This window comes from Rhinolophus hipposideros, assembly GCF_964194185.1.
Source record: "Rhinolophus hipposideros genome assembly, chromosome: 1".
In the NCBI taxonomy this organism is placed as follows: domain Eukaryota; kingdom Metazoa; phylum Chordata; class Mammalia; order Chiroptera; family Rhinolophidae; genus Rhinolophus; species Rhinolophus hipposideros.
The window spans coordinates 101,399,390-101,416,742 of record NC_138047.1 but is presented as its reverse complement, the minus strand read 5'-3'; the positions used below and the strand labels follow the sequence as shown (position 1 = coordinate 101,416,742).

The 17,353-nt window shown below is 42.2% G+C and overlaps 1 protein-coding gene across 9 annotated transcripts in view; it reads right to left on the bottom strand.

The window, feature by feature from the left end:
* Positions 1 to 370: 370 nt before the first annotated feature.
* The window catches only part of PROM1 (prominin 1), a 95,153-nt gene continuing 78,170 nt past the window's right edge, over positions 371 to 17,353 (bottom strand). For 5 of the 9 annotated variants that reach the window (XM_081055160.1, XM_081055161.1, XM_081055163.1 and 2 more), the window contains exons 14-25: positions 16,910 to 17,013; positions 15,296 to 15,380; positions 13,538 to 13,684; positions 12,847 to 12,918; positions 11,740 to 11,832; positions 9,979 to 10,032; positions 8,174 to 8,254; positions 7,981 to 8,049; positions 5,810 to 5,902; positions 2,327 to 2,442; positions 1,785 to 1,808; positions 371 to 1,388 (exon numbers count right to left, since the gene is read on the bottom strand). In XM_081055160.1, the coding sequence (XP_080911286.1) occupies positions 1,334 to 1,388; positions 1,785 to 1,808; positions 2,327 to 2,442; positions 5,810 to 5,902; positions 7,981 to 8,049; positions 8,174 to 8,254; positions 9,979 to 10,032; positions 11,740 to 11,832; positions 12,847 to 12,918; positions 13,538 to 13,684; positions 15,296 to 15,380; positions 16,910 to 17,013 (993 nt within the window). In that variant the 3' untranslated portion in view covers positions 371 to 1,333. The remainder of the gene's footprint in view (positions 1,389 to 1,784; positions 1,809 to 2,326; positions 2,443 to 5,809; positions 5,903 to 7,980; positions 8,050 to 8,173; positions 8,255 to 9,978; positions 10,033 to 11,739; positions 11,833 to 12,846; positions 12,919 to 13,537; positions 13,685 to 15,295; positions 15,381 to 16,909; positions 17,014 to 17,353) is intronic. The other 4 variants (XM_081055165.1, XM_081055167.1, XM_081055168.1 and 1 more) reach the window with 1 other exon arrangement.

Sequence of the window (17,353 nt, the reverse complement as noted above, 5' to 3'; positions counted from 1 at the left end):
ATTAGTCATCTCAACCTACGTCACATATGGGAATTACCCGGGCTATCTCCTAGGAATTCTGATTTAATTAATCTAGGGCAGTATTTCTCAACTTTGGCTTTACATTAGAATCATCTGGGAAAATTTAAAAATCCACATGCTCAAGCCAATCCCTAACCAACTACATCAGAATCTCCTGGGGTGGGACCCAAGCATCAGTATTTTTAAAAAGTTTCCCCAGGTGAATCCACTGTGTATCAGGGGCTGGTCATTACTAAGTTAGACACAATTTATGTACCCAAGCAGTGGATTCCCAATGTGTTTGTAGATAAAGAGAAACATAAAATTATGAGGGGAGTGAGTCACCATGTCTAATAAAATTTTTTCTTTTCTGTCCTTTCTGATTTTGGTAATTTAGTTTAATTTCTATGTATATAAGGTTGCTCTCTTTCATGTCTACTTCTTCTTATCTTTTTAGGTATTTGCTATTGCTGTTGGGTGACTATGCTGAGTTGAATAATGTCTCCTCAAAATTCATGTCCACCTAGAACCTGTGAATGTTTGGAAATAGGCTGATTGCAGATATAATGAAATTAAAATGAGATCATTATTGATGAGGCTGAGCCCTTCTCCAGTGATTCCTTATAAGAAGAGGGAAATTTGGACCTAGTCATAGAAAAGAAAACGCCAAACTCCATGTGAAGATAGAGGCAGAAATCAGAGTGGTAAGTGTACAAGCCAAGGAACTCTATGGATTTCCAGCAGTCATCAGAAGCTAGGCTGGAAGGCCCTCTAGGAGGAACCAACTCTGCTAATATTACTGATTGATTTCAGTTTTCCGGTCTTCATAATTGTGACAGAATACACAATTCTCTCACAATTTGTGTACTTTAAGCCACTCAGTTTGTGTACTTTGTTGTAGCGGCCTTAAGAAAATAATACAGTGACTTAAATAATAACTATTGTATAGATATACTTCTCAAGAAGATTGGAGTCATATTTCTGAAATCATTCTTTTATTGTTCACACACATATTGCTATCTGCTGATTTTCTCTAACTACAGGACTAAGTTCCCATGCAATGAAATGTGGCAAGATTCATGTTTGGTCCCAAAGGCTAAACTGAAAGTTAATTAATGTGTTACATGTTTGAATTTTCATAGAAGGCTCAGATAATTAAAGCCAAACTTCTAAAGGTGGAAAATAGGTGTGCACGCTTTTCCTTTTGGGACTTGGTACATGTTTCATCTGGTGTCACCAAATCTGAGAACTCCTGAAGGACACGTTTCTTTTCCAATCTTTGGAGATGCTCAGATCACGAGCTCGTGCGGTTGGATCTGTTTAAAAACTTTGTTCATAGAGACTGAGTGGTTTGATGTCTATGAAAACCAATATGACCTTTTTGTACACTGTAACAAAAATAAATATACCAAAATCACCATGTTATCTTTAAGACAAAGCCATGGATTACAAAGACAATGTAATAGTCACTGAAAGTAGGTGAAAACTTGTTAAATCTACAAAGAAGGCAAAAAGGTATGTTTACATTTAGCTCCCTTTAAAAAACAAATACCAAAATAATCATTTTGTATATTAATAAATTAAACACATAAAATTTTAATTAATTCAACAAGCATTTCTTCAGCACCCTCATTTTAAGAGGCATCAGCATTTACAATCTGTGCATATTTATTGTTATACAAGTTTAAAACGTTATTAATTTAGTTAAAAAGGCCCATTGTATAATAATAAAGAGCCCCACCCCCGTCCCCTTATTAATATGATTCAAAAAAGAAAAGGCTTACTTTTTCATAGATACAGATTCAACACTATAAAATACAAAAAAGAAGATATAATTATTTTTGTTTATTATTCAACAGCTGCACCCCCCACATTTTTACTCTAATACAGAAGGCTGATGGAGTAAATTCAGGAGAAACACGTGTTGAGGAGATGAGTGAAGTGAAAATGAAGCATACAAGTTCAGCAGACACAGAGTGAAGGGCGGACTGCAGAGTCAAAATACAAACTAGTAAGAACAGTTATAAAGTAAAGTGCCAAGTCCCCGAGACAGAGGAACTGCAAACAAGAAATAAGAAGACTGGTTAAGGAAGCTGAGGAGATTAAGCAAAAGGGAAAAAATAGCAAAAATAAGCCCAAGAAAACTGGTACAAAGAAAAGCCCTGAACAAGGACGACCCACTTAGAAAGAAAAAAAAAATCACGGTTCATGTCATGAGAGCTCATCTTTAGCAAGCTCTCTGTTGTGGGGGGGAGGGGGGCGGGGCAGCACTTATAAAATGACCCCCTCCCCCTAGCCCCTAATCTCTGGAAAGTTGACTACTTACTCATCATACACATCCTCTGAATCCATTCGACGATAGTACTTGGCCAATTTGACAGCAAAAATGATAGCCGGAAGTAAAAATATGGTAGCTTTTCCAATGCCAAACCAAAACAGATTCTAGAGGTGAAAGAAAATCAAGAAGACTAAATGTTTAAAGATGGGAGATGGAAAACAAGTTGCTTGGGAAAAATAATTTTATTTTTCAACTCTTTTCTCATGAGTGCTGTAATTTTGTTCATTGAAACCATTTGTGAACTTATTATAGGAACTGGCCACTGTGTGAAGTGCTATGTATTACTATAATTCATTAGCTCTTTTTAAAAATTTTCAGCACATTATGTTTATGTTCCTTTTATATTACGTTTATTACGTGTATGTTATGTTTGTATTATATTAAGTCTATTTTATAAATGAGGAACGGAAGTAGGGAGTGGTGAAGTCAGGGTTTGCTTCTAGGACACTCTGAAATAACTGACTACCCCACCAGATAGTCTCCCTTCACTGCTAATGCTGAGAGCATGGACTGCTAGCAGGCCTGAGCTCAAATCCCTTTTTATGAGTTGTTTTGATGGTAGGGTGACTAATAAACCTTTCTGGCTTTGTTTTGCATCTGAACAGTGGGACAACAGCATCCTTATCCCATAATAATATTGTGTGAAGAAGACAGAGCAATGCTTAGCGCAGGCAAGGCTCTCAACAAACACTCCACGATTAACTTAACCAATCTTTAAGGTACATCTTAGGCTCAGTTCAATCCTGTTTCATCTAAGAAGCAACGTTGAAGTATTTTTGTTTAAAAATAGTTGCCAATATGCACAAGTCCGATTTCCTATAAAAACCCGGATTTATGTCTCATCTTGAAAAGTCTGATGTTTGACCTAATGACAAGTCCTCATTCCCACAAGGCAACATTGGCTGTGGCTGAGTGTTGGTTCTTCCTTTAAGAGAGGCATTTGTCCTCCGTTTGCCACAACGACACCACTACCTTTTGCAGGGGTGATAGCCAACATTATCTAAATTTATTCCCCAATCAGAACAGACACAGCTGTGCACAACCAGCGTGATCCTATGGGTGCCACACGCCAGCCAGAGTCTGACACCTGGCCTGCTTTGTAAACCTACACCCAGCCAGGTCTCTGTACAGGTTCAACTCTGAGTCCCCTGTCTTAGGGTAATGCTGTAGGTAACACCAGGAGAGCTCTCCCCAGACCACTCTGAAGCCAAAGGCTACAACCCCAACATTCCTGGCTCAGCCACTGCATTTCTGCTCTGCTGCTGGCGGTGTTGTGATGAAGAGCAATGGCACCTGTTGGTCCTGAAGCTCCAGTAATTTGTTCTCCTTCCCCCCACATTCTTTTATTGGTAGATTTCTATGCTTTCTACCTTGTTTTGAGAGGCTTTAGAGCTTTATGACAACTGTATCTTTCTACTGGAAGCTGCTTCAATCCTTTTGGGAACAATCAAGATATAAAAGAAACATGCTAACCTATAGTCTCTTTTGCTGGTGATGCCAGAGCCCGGAGCTCTTCCTTACTATTTAAGCCACCAACTATAAAACTCTAGCCTATAATCTTCCTGAATGGTCTCCAGGCTTCCCCTCCATTACTTCTCTTGTTATTTGTGGAGAGGTAGCTCATGGTTGGGCAATTTAGCCTGGGGTCAGTGGTGAACACTGGATGCAAGGAAATCAATTCAGAGCCAACAAGGCTAACCTAGGACCCCTGCAATGAGGGCTTCAACCAAAGCCATCAGCAGAGGCTCCAAGCAGCAAGGTGAAAGGGTAAGAGGTCAGAAGATGAGGGAAGCAGCCAGGAAGCTAAGGCTTAGGGTCTGCATGTCTGGGTAAGTGCAGGATTGTTTTCATGCAGATATGAAAGCCCATCCACAGACAAGATGGACATGTGGGCGTGGGATGGGAAGATGGACAGATAGAACAATCCGGATGTACTGTGTCAGACAGCTACCTGATCGTCATTCATTCAATCACCTGTGCCAGGCATATGCCAGGTGACAGGGACACATCAGTGATCACATAGGGCCTCTGATCATGGAGTTTAGAGGTTAGTCTGTGAGTTTTGGGGGACAGGTCTTAAAGAATCACACAAATACACAATTCGAACAGCAATAACATCTCTAAAGGAAAAGCATAGAGCTCTAGGGGAGGGTAGAGAAGAGAGCCTGATCTAGTTGTAAAGATCAGGTTTAAATTTTAGGTGTAAACCTAACAGACCCAAGCAGAAAACTATTTTACATTATACTGTCTAGTACAATCTAGAAAAAAAGAAAAAAATCAAAAGTCTTCCTGGAAAAAAAAAGATACGTTTGAGTTAAGACCTGAAAACAGAACAACAGCTAATAGCAGTGAACACTTAGTGTATTAATGTACCAGGAATGGTGTTAAGACTTTACATGTAATGTCTCACTCAACCATTGAAACAACCCCATTTAGCTGATGAAGCTCAGAAAAGTTCAATCATTTTTCTGTCACAGAATTCACAAAAGGTAGAAGTGGAATTTGAATTCAGAACCTGTGTTCTCGACCATTACATTACAAGACCGCTGGGTAGGGTGTGGGTGTGGAAGCGAAGAATGAGAGAAACATAAAGAGTATGTGTCTAGTCTCTAGTCCAGCTAGGAGAAATGGCATGTGCAAAGGCCCGACGGTGGGGAAATCGAAATATATTTAAAAAAGTGAAAGAAAACTCACTAAAGCACAGTGAGAAAGATGATCAAATAGTGCAAAATGTAGACTAGATGGGCAGGGACCCAATCGTACAGGGTCTAGTGTATTCTATTAAGGATCCTAATCTTATTGTGATAGCAACTGGAAGCGAATGAGGTACTTTGAGCCGAGTGAGAGGACTGGCTCGTGGAGACAGCCAGTATATATTGCAGAGGAAATAGAACTGAGGAATATGTTTGATTAATTGGAACTTACCATCCCAGTAGTAACATCTCAAAGGGTTTGTAAATCAAAAGTTAAATTAAGTTTGCTGTAACTCTGGGCTTATATATATATAAGCCCAGAGCTACAGCAAACTTAATTTGTATATATAATTTATATATATATATAAATCTATATATATAAATTATTGTTCCCAAATATATATATTAATTATATATTAATATATATATATAGTTGCACTAAGAATCCTTTCGAATATTGACAATCTAATCTGCCCACCAGTGGTTGTTCCTTTCCAATTATTCTGGAAAAATAGGAGTTTTCTTCATGAAAGTCTCCTGATTTCTGTAAATATAATTCTGGTAAGGAACGAAGAAGCAGCTAGGTTTTTGATTTTTCTAGTCTATTAGGTGTCAGAACACATTCATCTACATTTTAGATTTTAGGTCTAAATGTAATAGACCCAAGCAAGAAACTGTTTTATATTACAGTGTGTAGTGCAATCTGGAAAAAATAAAAACAAAAACCAAAGATGATGAGTTTATTGTGTCTCCTTCTTTTGAAAGGTGAAATTCTTACCATGGGTTTGATAATGGAGCTGCACAGGAAGATGTCAACAGCAGAATCTAAAGCGGTGGCCATGGGTTTGCAGGCTGCAACTTGCTCGGTGATCTAAGGGGTAAGAAACAGGCAATCTCTGAGCCACAAAGATCCACAAGAATTCTCCACACCAGTTACCTTTGGCCTGTTTCCACAAGAAGGATCTCTCTGTCTTGTAAAGACATGGAACTGACAGCAGATTTGTACAGATGAATTCTACGACGTGTAAAAGTACGTACTGGAAAGAAAGACCCTGATTCTCTCTGAATCCAGTTTCTGGTTTTGTTTCCTCGTTTGCTATTTGGAACAATAAAACCCGTCCTACTGGACTCCTGAGAGAATTAAAAAGTACATGTGTCCAGCACAGTGTCTCAGTCTGAATTTCTTTCCTAACCCCTCTGTGATCTGACAAAGGTTGTGAGAAAAAAATGGAAAGTGAGTTACTTAATAAGTGTACATTTCAGAATAGGGGTCAGCAGACTTGTTCTATAAAAGGCCAGAGAGGCAATATTTTAGACTTTGCAGGCTACACTGAGATATATCTGTCCTAGCTGCCTGACTCTGCCATGGTATGGCAAAAGCACCCATAAACAATATACACACAAATGGGTGTGGCTGTGTGCCAGTAAAGTTTTATTTATAAAAACAGCAGTACCCGCTGACCCCATTTTAGAAGACAGAAAACAATGTACTCATTAATGAGGTGAACTCATATACAAGTTTAATGGATCCCAGACACGTACTCTAATCCTATTGACTTAAGAGAGCTACATTCATTCACTGAAAAACACTCAGGAATATGGACAATACGATAGATATTAGCTCTTTTGAGTGGGGGTGTGTAATTTCTTGTCCTTTATTGGTTAGCTCACCTATACTTTACAAGGCAACCCGTATTAATAACCTTATATCGCTCCAAGCTCAAACAACTCTATACACTTTTTTTTATAGGCTTTTTCACTGTTAGTTTTATAGAAAGTGGGGTAAGGATCCTATTCTATGTGTTTTCCTGCATCTTGCTTTTCTCTCCAAATCCTGTGGTGTATGAAACTGAGGGCCCCTGTGACTTTGATTAAATTTAGTTTTAAATGCTAGCTCTGGAAATCATCTCCCCCTCTCTCTATACATATAGACCTAGCCTTTCCCCAGGATAATCAGCATCCCCCGAGGCAGCAGGAAACAGTAGCCAGGACCTGACTGATGGTCACACGATGAGACTCCTGGCAGCTAAGATAACATCTTGACCTAAATTATGTTTCAGTTCCTGAGCCCTAAGATGGAACGACTCCCTGGCTACTTTCCCATAGTAGCCAGGAGAGGAACTCCACGCAAGACCTCAGAACTGTCCTCAAGACCTGAAGAAATGATTCATTATTCTTACCTCCCCTCCAGCCAATCAGCTCCCAACACAACCCTGAACCCCTAACCTATGGTACCTTGTGATTCTGCCCTATAGAATCTGTAACCTACAGACCATCGGGGAGCCAGGTCTTTGAGCGCTAGCTCCCCTGTGTCTCTGGGCTTGGTGCCATTTCCTTAATTCAACCTCTACTTTCTTTGCTGCAATCTCCTGTTCGAGTCTCCATGGGCTTGCAGACAAAATGAACACATTGAGTTTGGTAACATGTAGCTCTGATCCATTTTGTACAAATGGCCGCCTGACATTCCCATGGTGTGGCTTGTATGTGACTTAACCATTCCTGCCTAGATTGATGTTGGTTCCAATGTAGCAGGCTCAGTGCTGCCCAGGGAGTGTACAAACCATATCTTCAAATGGACTCTTAAGTGGCGCCCGGCTAGCTCAGTCAGTAGAGCATGAGACTCTTAAATTAAGGAGCTCATGGCTCACTTGCAGAGATGCAGTCAAGTGTGGCAAGAATCCCTGTGACAAAGGTGAGCACAGGTGTTGGGGGAGACCATGAAGGATATGTTCTCCAACCTGGCGGGCAGGCCTGAGGAGACGCCCAGTGTGGGTGACACTTGTGTGGAGTCTCATGTCACCTCTAGTCATGGTCTCCAAGTTCAAGGTCCTTTTACTGATCTCCTACAACATTACCAGGAATTTAATTTTATTTCCTCCTGACTTTATCCTCAAAAATGACTATCCTAACACACAGTCCCCTTCTGTTCGTAAAAGATAAACTACTTACAGAGATTTTGACCCACTGCAGATAACGTTCAAAATATCCAAGTATCATATTCCCATACTTCGTACTTTCCTGGAAAGAAATCAAAGAGTAGGAAAACCATTAGGATGACTACACCCTACTCTATTGAATCTTGTAGTTATGGTCAAAACACCCACTTATTGGCATACCGATTTAAAAAAAACACAAAACTTACTTGAACAATAATAGAGGAAATACGGTTTGTGATGAAGTCCTGAGCAGAATCCAAAGAGGAAATGATATTGACCACTTTCACCTGGAAAACACAGCAACAATTGACAAGATATCAAGTGATAAAAGGGCTTCATTGGACCATTTGCATATGGATGCAAGTGCTATTAATTCAGCCCCACACCACCACAGTTTGCTGGCAAAAGAGAGGACAGAACCAGTGCAGCCTTCTGAGGGCAGGGGGGAGGAGACAACTACACAGCAAGCATTTACTTTGTGCCAGACAGTGGGCCAGGCCCTCTATCTGAATCACATCACTGAATCCTCACAAGGCCAAATGGAGGCTATTGTTAGGCTCCCTTCACAGATGAGTAGTTGACCTTGCCCAGGGTCACCAAGCTGAGAAGCATAAGACCTGGGATTTGCACCTAGTTTTTTTGTTTGTTTGGTTTGGTTTTGTTTTTTGTTTTTGTTTGTTTGCTTGTTTGTTATTTTCACTCCAAACCACTGCCAACCCACATGGCAGTTTGGTGCAAATTGGAACAGTTGCACAGAGACCTCAGGGCACATAGCCTGGCCAGTAGGTCAAGGGTTGATTTCCGCCCCCTGACCCTTTATGGAGAGCAGTGCATAGCTGCATGCCGTCACTCTGAAAGTCAAGGTGCATCAGGGTAATACAGGACCTGCAGGCAGTCACTGGTCTGTCTCCATGTTCCCCGAGCATGGGACACACACTTGTGATATGGCAGCCATGACAAGAGGTACAGGGATGGTCCTGGAGCAGAGCAGACCTAATGGTCTGCAGGAGAACTGAGTCGGGGCCTTGGTCCATCAACAAATGGCAGGCTTAATGCTGCCCAGGGAGAGTACCAACTACAGCTTAAGGAGCTCATGGTTCACTGGGGGGGCCCAGTCAAGTATGGCAAGAATCCTTGTGACAAAGGTGAGTAGAAGGAGCTCTGAGAAAAACACAGGGAGAAATGCAGAGTTTTCTGCTGTGGGACTGACATCCCAAACTGCTTATGGGCAGCCTAGTCCATTCCATAAGAAGTTGAGTTGCCTGTTGGCATTCATTACAGGTACAAGCGGAATACAACACAGTCTTGGAGCTCAGTTTCTGCTGTGGGAATGTTGTGGCCAGAGGGAGCCCCGTGTGATGAGTTGTATTAGCTGTTCCTGATCACTGATGCCTTTCCAGGCATGGCTGCCCAGGTAGTGGGGCATACTTCCCCACCCGAAGGTGACGGCCTTGACTGTGTGACTTGCTCTGGCCAATGGGACGTAGATGAATTGGCGGTATACTGGTTCTAAGTGGGGGCTTCAAAGGATACCTGTGTTTCCATTCATCCTCTGAATGCCATAGTGAATTCTCCACTATGAGGATCTGAGGTGACCCAGACGGGAACTGCTCCTTTAGGCTGCGTCTCTAGGTGGGACAATATGTGAAAAAGCCTGGAGTTGACCCAATGATGAGAATGAAAGTTTGTGGCTAGAAGGCACTGAGGTTTGGAGGCTGTTTATTAGGCAGCATTATCTCAATAAAAGTGACTAGTGTACCTTCTAAGCTTGTGTCCTGCATACCCAAACACAGCTTTCTTCTGTGTACCTAACAACGTGCTAAGATGAGGTCTGCATTGATAGAAGCACTCAGAAAGATAACGGTAGGAAAACACAGTTCGGGAATTAAAATGGATGGATAACTGATACTTTTTTTTTTAATGTAAAATATCTGCAAAACCAACATCTCTGAAAATCTGTGTGTGCTTTTATAATAAGACCCCGTGACAGAAAAAGAAAATAAATCCTTACCCCCAATCCACTGCTTTTGTTTTGAAGATTCTGGATACTTCGGTATAAACTTCTCTGGTGAACAAACATAGACAATATTTTCCAACGGATTACATGAAGTAGCAAGATCTCATGACTTGTGTCCCCCTCCCCCCTGTCAAGTCAGCCATGAAATCCAACATTACTCTGCAATGGTGTTATTCTAGAAAAAACAACAGACATAATAACAATGTGTACCTCACATACCTCCGGTATGAGAACACTGGAAAAATATTAGAATACATATTCTACAGCTTCAAAGGGCAGCGCATGACATGCAAGGTGTCAGGTTTGCTCAAAGTGGCAGACTACTTAAAATAAAGCCTGCCCAACAAGAATGATTTAATTTGCATGTTTTAGATGAGGGATTGGCTGATTATATCACTTAAGGCCCAGATGTAAAGATTGAAGGCTTTGTGGTACGTACCCTGCCACAACTACTCAACTTTGCCCTTGTAGCCAAAAGCATCCACAGATCACCTGTGAATAGTGGGCAATGGCTGTGTTCCAATAAAGTTTATGTGTAAAAACTGGCAGCAGGCTGGATTTGGCCCACAGGCTAGTTTTCAGGGCCATAGTTTGTTAACCTCTCATTTAGATTGTAGATCACATGTATAGAACAACTTGCCTATTTATAAACAGGTTACCCCAGCTCTGAAAAGGCCAAGGAGTCCTGTGTTGATGTGAATGAAGGCATTTAGGGAACATGCAAAAAACCAGCTTAAAATGTTAACGAATTTGTGCAAACCTACGCAAACAAGTGTAGCAGAGAACTGTGGTAAGCACAGCAAACAAATTAAGAAAATTCAATAAGAGGACTTTGTGAATACTCTGATAAATTAGGAAGTCAAGGAAAAAAGGGAGAGAGAATGATGGTAAAAACTTGTTCTGGAAGGTTCTGGAGTTGAAGGTCAAGTAGGCTAACATGCATCTCCAAGCCTGGGCAAGCTGATCTGTAACTCGCTTTCCACAGAATCTTCCCCTTGAGAGCTGCAAACCTGACCATCCCCACAAGCATAATAATAACTCCTCCTAGTTACAGAGTTTACCTTCATCGCCTGGAACCAGGCAAGAACCAGTCCCACCATTGTCAGAGGAGGAAACTGCCAGCTACAGGACTGTGGAGAGGCAGAAGCTGAATATGAAATCAGGTCAGCCTGACTCCAGAGCCGCTATTCTTTCTCTGCTACAAACTGCCTCTCTGGCATTCAGGAAAGAGGCCAGCAGGCAGAGAGAACAAGGAAACGAAAGTCAGACAGTAGGATGGGAGAGAGGAGAGAGGAAAACGCCTGATCGGGACAGAGAACAGAGCCAATGGAGGCAGAGCTAAAAGGACTTACCCTTGCCTTCACATATTTCTTGGCAGGGTTTGGAGAAAAAGAATTTGAGAATAAATAAGTCCAGAACAGAGACCTCAGCACTGTAGCCAAGTGCATGGCTTAGAGGGGCCGGGTGAAGGCTGTGAAAACCAGAGCACAGTGAATGAGGCAACCACAGATTTCATCTATCTGTTCACATTCAGATGGAAAAAAGACAGGGAAATAAACAGAAAGGAGGGGTGAAATTGAAAAATTGTCTTCTTTTAAGTCCAGCTATTGTCATATATTTTTTAAGTAGTTCAGTTTCTTAGCCTGAGGCCAATTGGACTTGACCTATGTGAGATGCGCATATGTCACCAAGCCAACTAGGTGAAACGGATTGTGCTCCAGTCATAGTGAAATGCCAGAGGTGGTTGATTCTTACCATCAGTTGTCCCAAAGGCATGACTTGCTCGTGGTAAACTGTTCTAATCGTTTGTGCATTACTTGTCAGGGACCTTTTCAAGCTTCCAGGGGGCTACAAAGAGAATCAAACAAACAAAGATCAACCCCATTTTTCCAGAGCCTGGAGTACTCTCTCTAACCCCAGGAGCTGCGTGCAGCCTTCCTGGTAAGATGGTGACTGTGGGCCTGGGGGTGCTGGGAGGGGCCGTGTGGAGACACAGAAGGGCACGAACTGTCAGCAATCAAAAAGCCCACACTCGTTAGCCCTTCCTGAGTGCCAGACGCTGTGCTCCTTCTTTCTCACCTCACCATGAGATAGCCACCGCAAAGCAGCAATACCCCCATTTTACAATGAGCAAACCAAGGCTCAACTGAGTGAGTTTTATTCAGTCCACACTTCAATAGTGTTTAGTATATTAATGCCTAATGATCACATTGCCCCCATCTTACAGGTGAGGAAACTACGGCACAGACAGGTGGAAGGCCTTGCCCAGGGTCCCACAGTGAGGAAGTGGCTGAGTCAGGATTTAAATCCTGTTTGTCCTCTGGAGCCCAGGTGCCTCTTCATCACGCTCTGCGGCTTTTTGAAAGGGGCCACTTACAGCCATTTAGTCACCAGCAAGCAAAGGACTTGCTCCATCAGCAAGCAAAGTAGCTGATGGAGGGGAAGCCTAGGGGGCCTGGATGGTGTCCTTGCCTTCCCTCACCCACTTCTTACTGTGATGCAAAGCAGCACATGCAATTTCCCTGCCCCGTCCTCGTTACCATTCCCTTCACTGCAAGGAAAATGTGTGGGCATGTGTTGGCAGTGGAGGGGTTCACGGGGCGAAAACAAAGTGGTGCTAAAGCAGTTCAGGATGTCAACACCAAAGGCAGGGGTCGGGAAAAGCTGTGTGACCCCCAAAGCCGCCCTGGAAACTTTCACAGGCTTGTGGGCCACATGGCAATGGCTGCTGGTGGAACTTCAGACATGTGCGAGAGACGGTTTAAACAAGGGGTCACTCGTGGTGGAGGGAAGCTTGCCTAAGCATTGTACAGACATGTGACATCTACAATTATAGCATTTAACCGAACTGTTGGAACTCACCAACTGGTTGGCTTTTCTTTCTAGTTCCTCTGCAAATGACAAAAGATTCACTTTTGTGGGAGGTTTAGCTATCTAAAAAAGAGATGGAAAAAAAACACACAAAAACAAAACTGTGTCACAGATACAGGATTTTTAAACCTTAACAACATCTGACAGGCAACAAATTGAACGTAGGTTCGTACAGTAAGGCGGGAAGCTCTCACATAGCTGACAACATTTCATTCTTATTTACACACAGAAAACCATATTGTTTTGTTCAATCATAAAAACAAATGAAGTACTGATTGCTATATGCCATAACACAAATGAATCTCAAAAACTTTAGGCTCCGTGAAAGGGGCCAGTTAAGGCCATTGAACACAAAATGTCACATACTGTATGATTCCATTCATATTGAAATGAATGGAATATAAAGTCAAGAAACAGAACACAGACTAGGGGTTGCCAGAGGCTGAGAGCTTCATGGGAACGGGGCTTTCTTTTGGGGTGAGGAAGATTTCTGGAACTAGTCAAAAGGGGCAGTTGTACGGCACTGTGATTGTACTACATGCTAGTGAATTGCTCGCTTTAAAATGGTTAATTTCATGTTATGTGAATTTCATCTCAATTGAAAAATAAAAACAGAAAAGAAGCACGCATATCCATGCTCTGATTTCCCCCAAAAGATCAAGCATGAGCACTCAGGTCATACCTCAGCCAAGTAAGCGTCATAATCTACTTGGTCTACTCCTGAAGAACTAAAATCCATAAGGTTTTTTCTTCCTGCTGCGTCCAGCAGAACAATATTGTCAATCTTTACATTCATGTTTTCGAAACTACTGTTTATGTTTCCGGTATGCTGCATGAGTAAGAGAAAAGTTATAAATAAGCCCATTCTTTTCCAATAATGTCACATACTTAATGCTTTAAAAGAGCAATAAAATTACACAGGACAAAAAAGAATGTACTTGCACTTGACTGGCAGTTTCTTCCTGATTCTCTTCTCCCCCTCCCACTCCTCGCCTGCCTCTCTGCCTCCTTCCTTATACCCTGTGCCAAGTGCTATGTGAGGAGGTGGGGTGCAAAGCAAAATATTGCACCTCTACCCTCAAAGACCTCCAGAGGAAGAGGCAGAGTCATGAGAAAGGCATCGAAACTGCACCAGGACATTAGGAGTGGGGGAGAAACTTCCAAAGCAGGAGATGGGGGAGGGCAACAGGGAGGAGATGGCTTCTGAGTGAGTCTTGATAAATAGAGATGCTGAAAGGGACCTATCAGGCTGCATCCCAGGAAAGGAGACAGCATGCGCTGGAGTTGGGTGCTAGGGAGGCTGGAGATTATGGGAACATGGTTGATAACTTAGGGCTGTCCTTAGAGCCACTAGTTTCAGGCAGTGTGACGTGCCTGTGTCCTGGGCACTTTCCACCCCTACTCATCATGGCACACAAAGAAAATGACACATAGCGTGATGGGCAAATGTGTAGAGGGCATCTATGTCGGGCTTGGTTACAAAATTATATTTTATTTATTTATGTCTACACGCAAGGAATTTTGGTAAGATTATTGATACAAAATTTGTGTACTGCTTTCAAATAACTATCTTCACATATGAAAACCATCAGGTCATCATGAGGTCACGGTACCTCTGACAGCCTTTTGTGACACCACAGTGGGACAACCTCTCCCCTTGGTATCCCTTGGTATCTCTTCCATTTTGGAAATCCAGAAGAAAGAAGGCTCCTTAGACTCTTCCCTACCTAGCTAAGAAGGCCAGAAGGCCTCGAGGAAAGTGGAAGCCAGGATAGCCTAGGCTAATGTCACCCCAGACCTGGGCAGCTGAACCTCTCTTGCTCCTACTTCCAGTCAGTGTGCTCTCTCTGCAGTAGTCTCTCTTCAGAGTCTGAAGATTCAAGCCTTCAGTGTGGGCTCGGGCAAAGAGAAGGGGTCACTCCATTCTGTGTGCTGCCACTCTTGCAGGCATACTATCTCTTGCCATGGGCCAGCAGAGCTCAGGAGAGCCCACCCTGCAGGCCTGCAGCCACAGCCATGATTCATAAGGAATGATGACAGCGTGCGCTATCGTTTCCAGTGCCTCATTCCCTCTTCAGGAACCTGGCAGAAAAGGGTGGCGGTCTTGGAGAGCCAATATCCCTGGGGAACAAGTGGGCTTTGTTCCTCTGGGAACACTGACACTCAGAGAAAAATCTTTCCCTGTGTTCTCAGAGGCCCCCTTAGAGCATCTTGCATAGCCTACTAGAGAAACGCCTGACTCAAGAAGACAACTGGCTGGGATGAGGGCTGATGGAAGTGTTTAGGAATTTTATAGATGTAAGTGTTGCACAACCTTGTGAACGTACAAAATGTCACTTTAAAATGGTTAATTTTATGTGAATTTTACCTCAATTTAAAACGACAAAGACAGCTGGATTTAATAAATACATCAATTTCATGATTGGTTCTAATGACTTACCTCTTGAATGTTGAGATGTTCACTAATATTGTAGCGGTTTTCCAGCTTAAGTGTGGCATAAATGCCTTTATTTTCTTTGCAATCACTATGGGAATAGACAGAATAATTATAATCCAGAAAGGCAGTTGTGGCTACTTCTGCCCACTGCTAAAGACGAAGAGAAAGGTTAACTGTTCATCTTTGTTTAATCTGTGAACATAGTGGCTTTTGAGGTCGACACCGTAAACAGTCACCAGTGGCAACACAAACCCCAGCCCCACCCCCACCACCAGCACCCACCATTCCTGACTTCATTACCCACTTTACTGAATGTCCTATTTGGGGAACAGATCCAATAGGTTTGGTAAATAGGTTCCTCTAGCTGTCTCCTTAGTGCTCCATCCAGTGCTGTGAGGGATAACACGTTTACAAATTGGGGTGAAATAAATGCTCATTAAAAAAAGCAAAAAACAAAACAAAACTTACTAGAAACAGGTGTGTTGCAAGGTACTTCATGGGCTTTATTAAAAGATTCTGTCAAGCCCCTGTCAGACTACCTCCCTTAGTAAGCGTCACTTACTAAACATATGGTTGGATGTATATTCTAATGGCAGGATGGAGATAGGGAAGGGTCTACAAACATCCAGCTGGTTGGGATACTTTGGCTTGAAACCTCACTTGGCCTCACCTCTCTGTTCTTCCTAAAATGGGAAAAAAATATGCCTCCTTGACTGAGCTAAAAAGGGTAGGTGTCACCTGCCACCAAGACAGCCACAGCCACTTTCTGGGAGCATCTCCTTCTGGTTCTGCAGCCAGAGCCCTCTAGCCCTGAGGGATGCATGGGAGAAGCAACTTTCCCACATCCCTAGGAGGTGTGATACTGCTCTCCAGGGAACCCCAAGTAGGTTGGTGTTGTTGGAACAGAGAACTCAATGCACTAACAATCAGAGGGAAGACTGGAAATTTCTGCAGGTGCCAGAATCACAAAGAGCTGGGATGGTTTAATCATGCACAGAAACTGTGATGGGTTAATAATGTCTGCCTGGAACATGCTGTTGAGAAATATCCGGAGACTCTCTGGGCTGAGTAGAAGACCACAATCTATTACCAATATCTGCCATGAGGGCTAGGTGTGAGAAGGGTGGACATATGTGCCACTCATTTGTGTCTCTGCTGGAAGAGATGGGGAGCCATTGAAACTTCAACCCTATTGAACAGAGAGAAGTGGAATCACTCGGGATCACAAAGCTCCCGGTAGTAGAGCCAGGACTGGGGCCTGGGCAGCCCGACTACACAGCCAAGCCCTTTGCTTATCTGGGATTTGGCTCCATCCACTGAATTCTTGTTACATGGCATTGACTTGGGGAAGGGTAATTCTTGAATGGGAGTTTTCACAGGATCCCATTAATGCATCTTAGGGTCACCTTAACCAGTAAGTCCTAGTCTCAAAGGCTTTCAGAGGAAAGATTATTTTGTTTCGGTCTTATTTCTACTATTTCTTTGCTATGACTAGAGAACAGTTTAATTATGAAACGGGAAAGTCTCATCGTTAAGGTTAAAGACACTTTGAAAGCAAAATTCTCGTTCTGGAGCAACATTTGAAGTAGCAAAAATGCATAATGCAATTATTCATACCTGTAAACTTGTTCAAAAGTGAGATTAATATCCGGTTTGTTAAATACCATGCCAGAGAGATAGTGTTTCCAATTTTCATTTAGTAAATATGGTGTGTCCAAAATCTAGAACAAATTTTAAAACTTTTTTTTTAAAAAGACAGTTTTACTCTAACATACATACACATAATAAAACTAATATTCTGTTAAATATATTTGTGAGATTTTCGTGTCATGATTTTCCTCACTGATTTTTAGTTTAAAACTAGAAAATAATAGTATGATTGGAATAAATCAATTGACCACTGAGTAGCATCAATAGGAATTACTGAAATTACTTTTTTTGAGAACACTACACTACTTTTTAGCAAAACAAACACATTATAAATGAGAATAGACATTTTGATTCAGAATAGCTAATATAAAGCCATGATGCAATTAACTACCCAGCTCTTAACTACTTCTC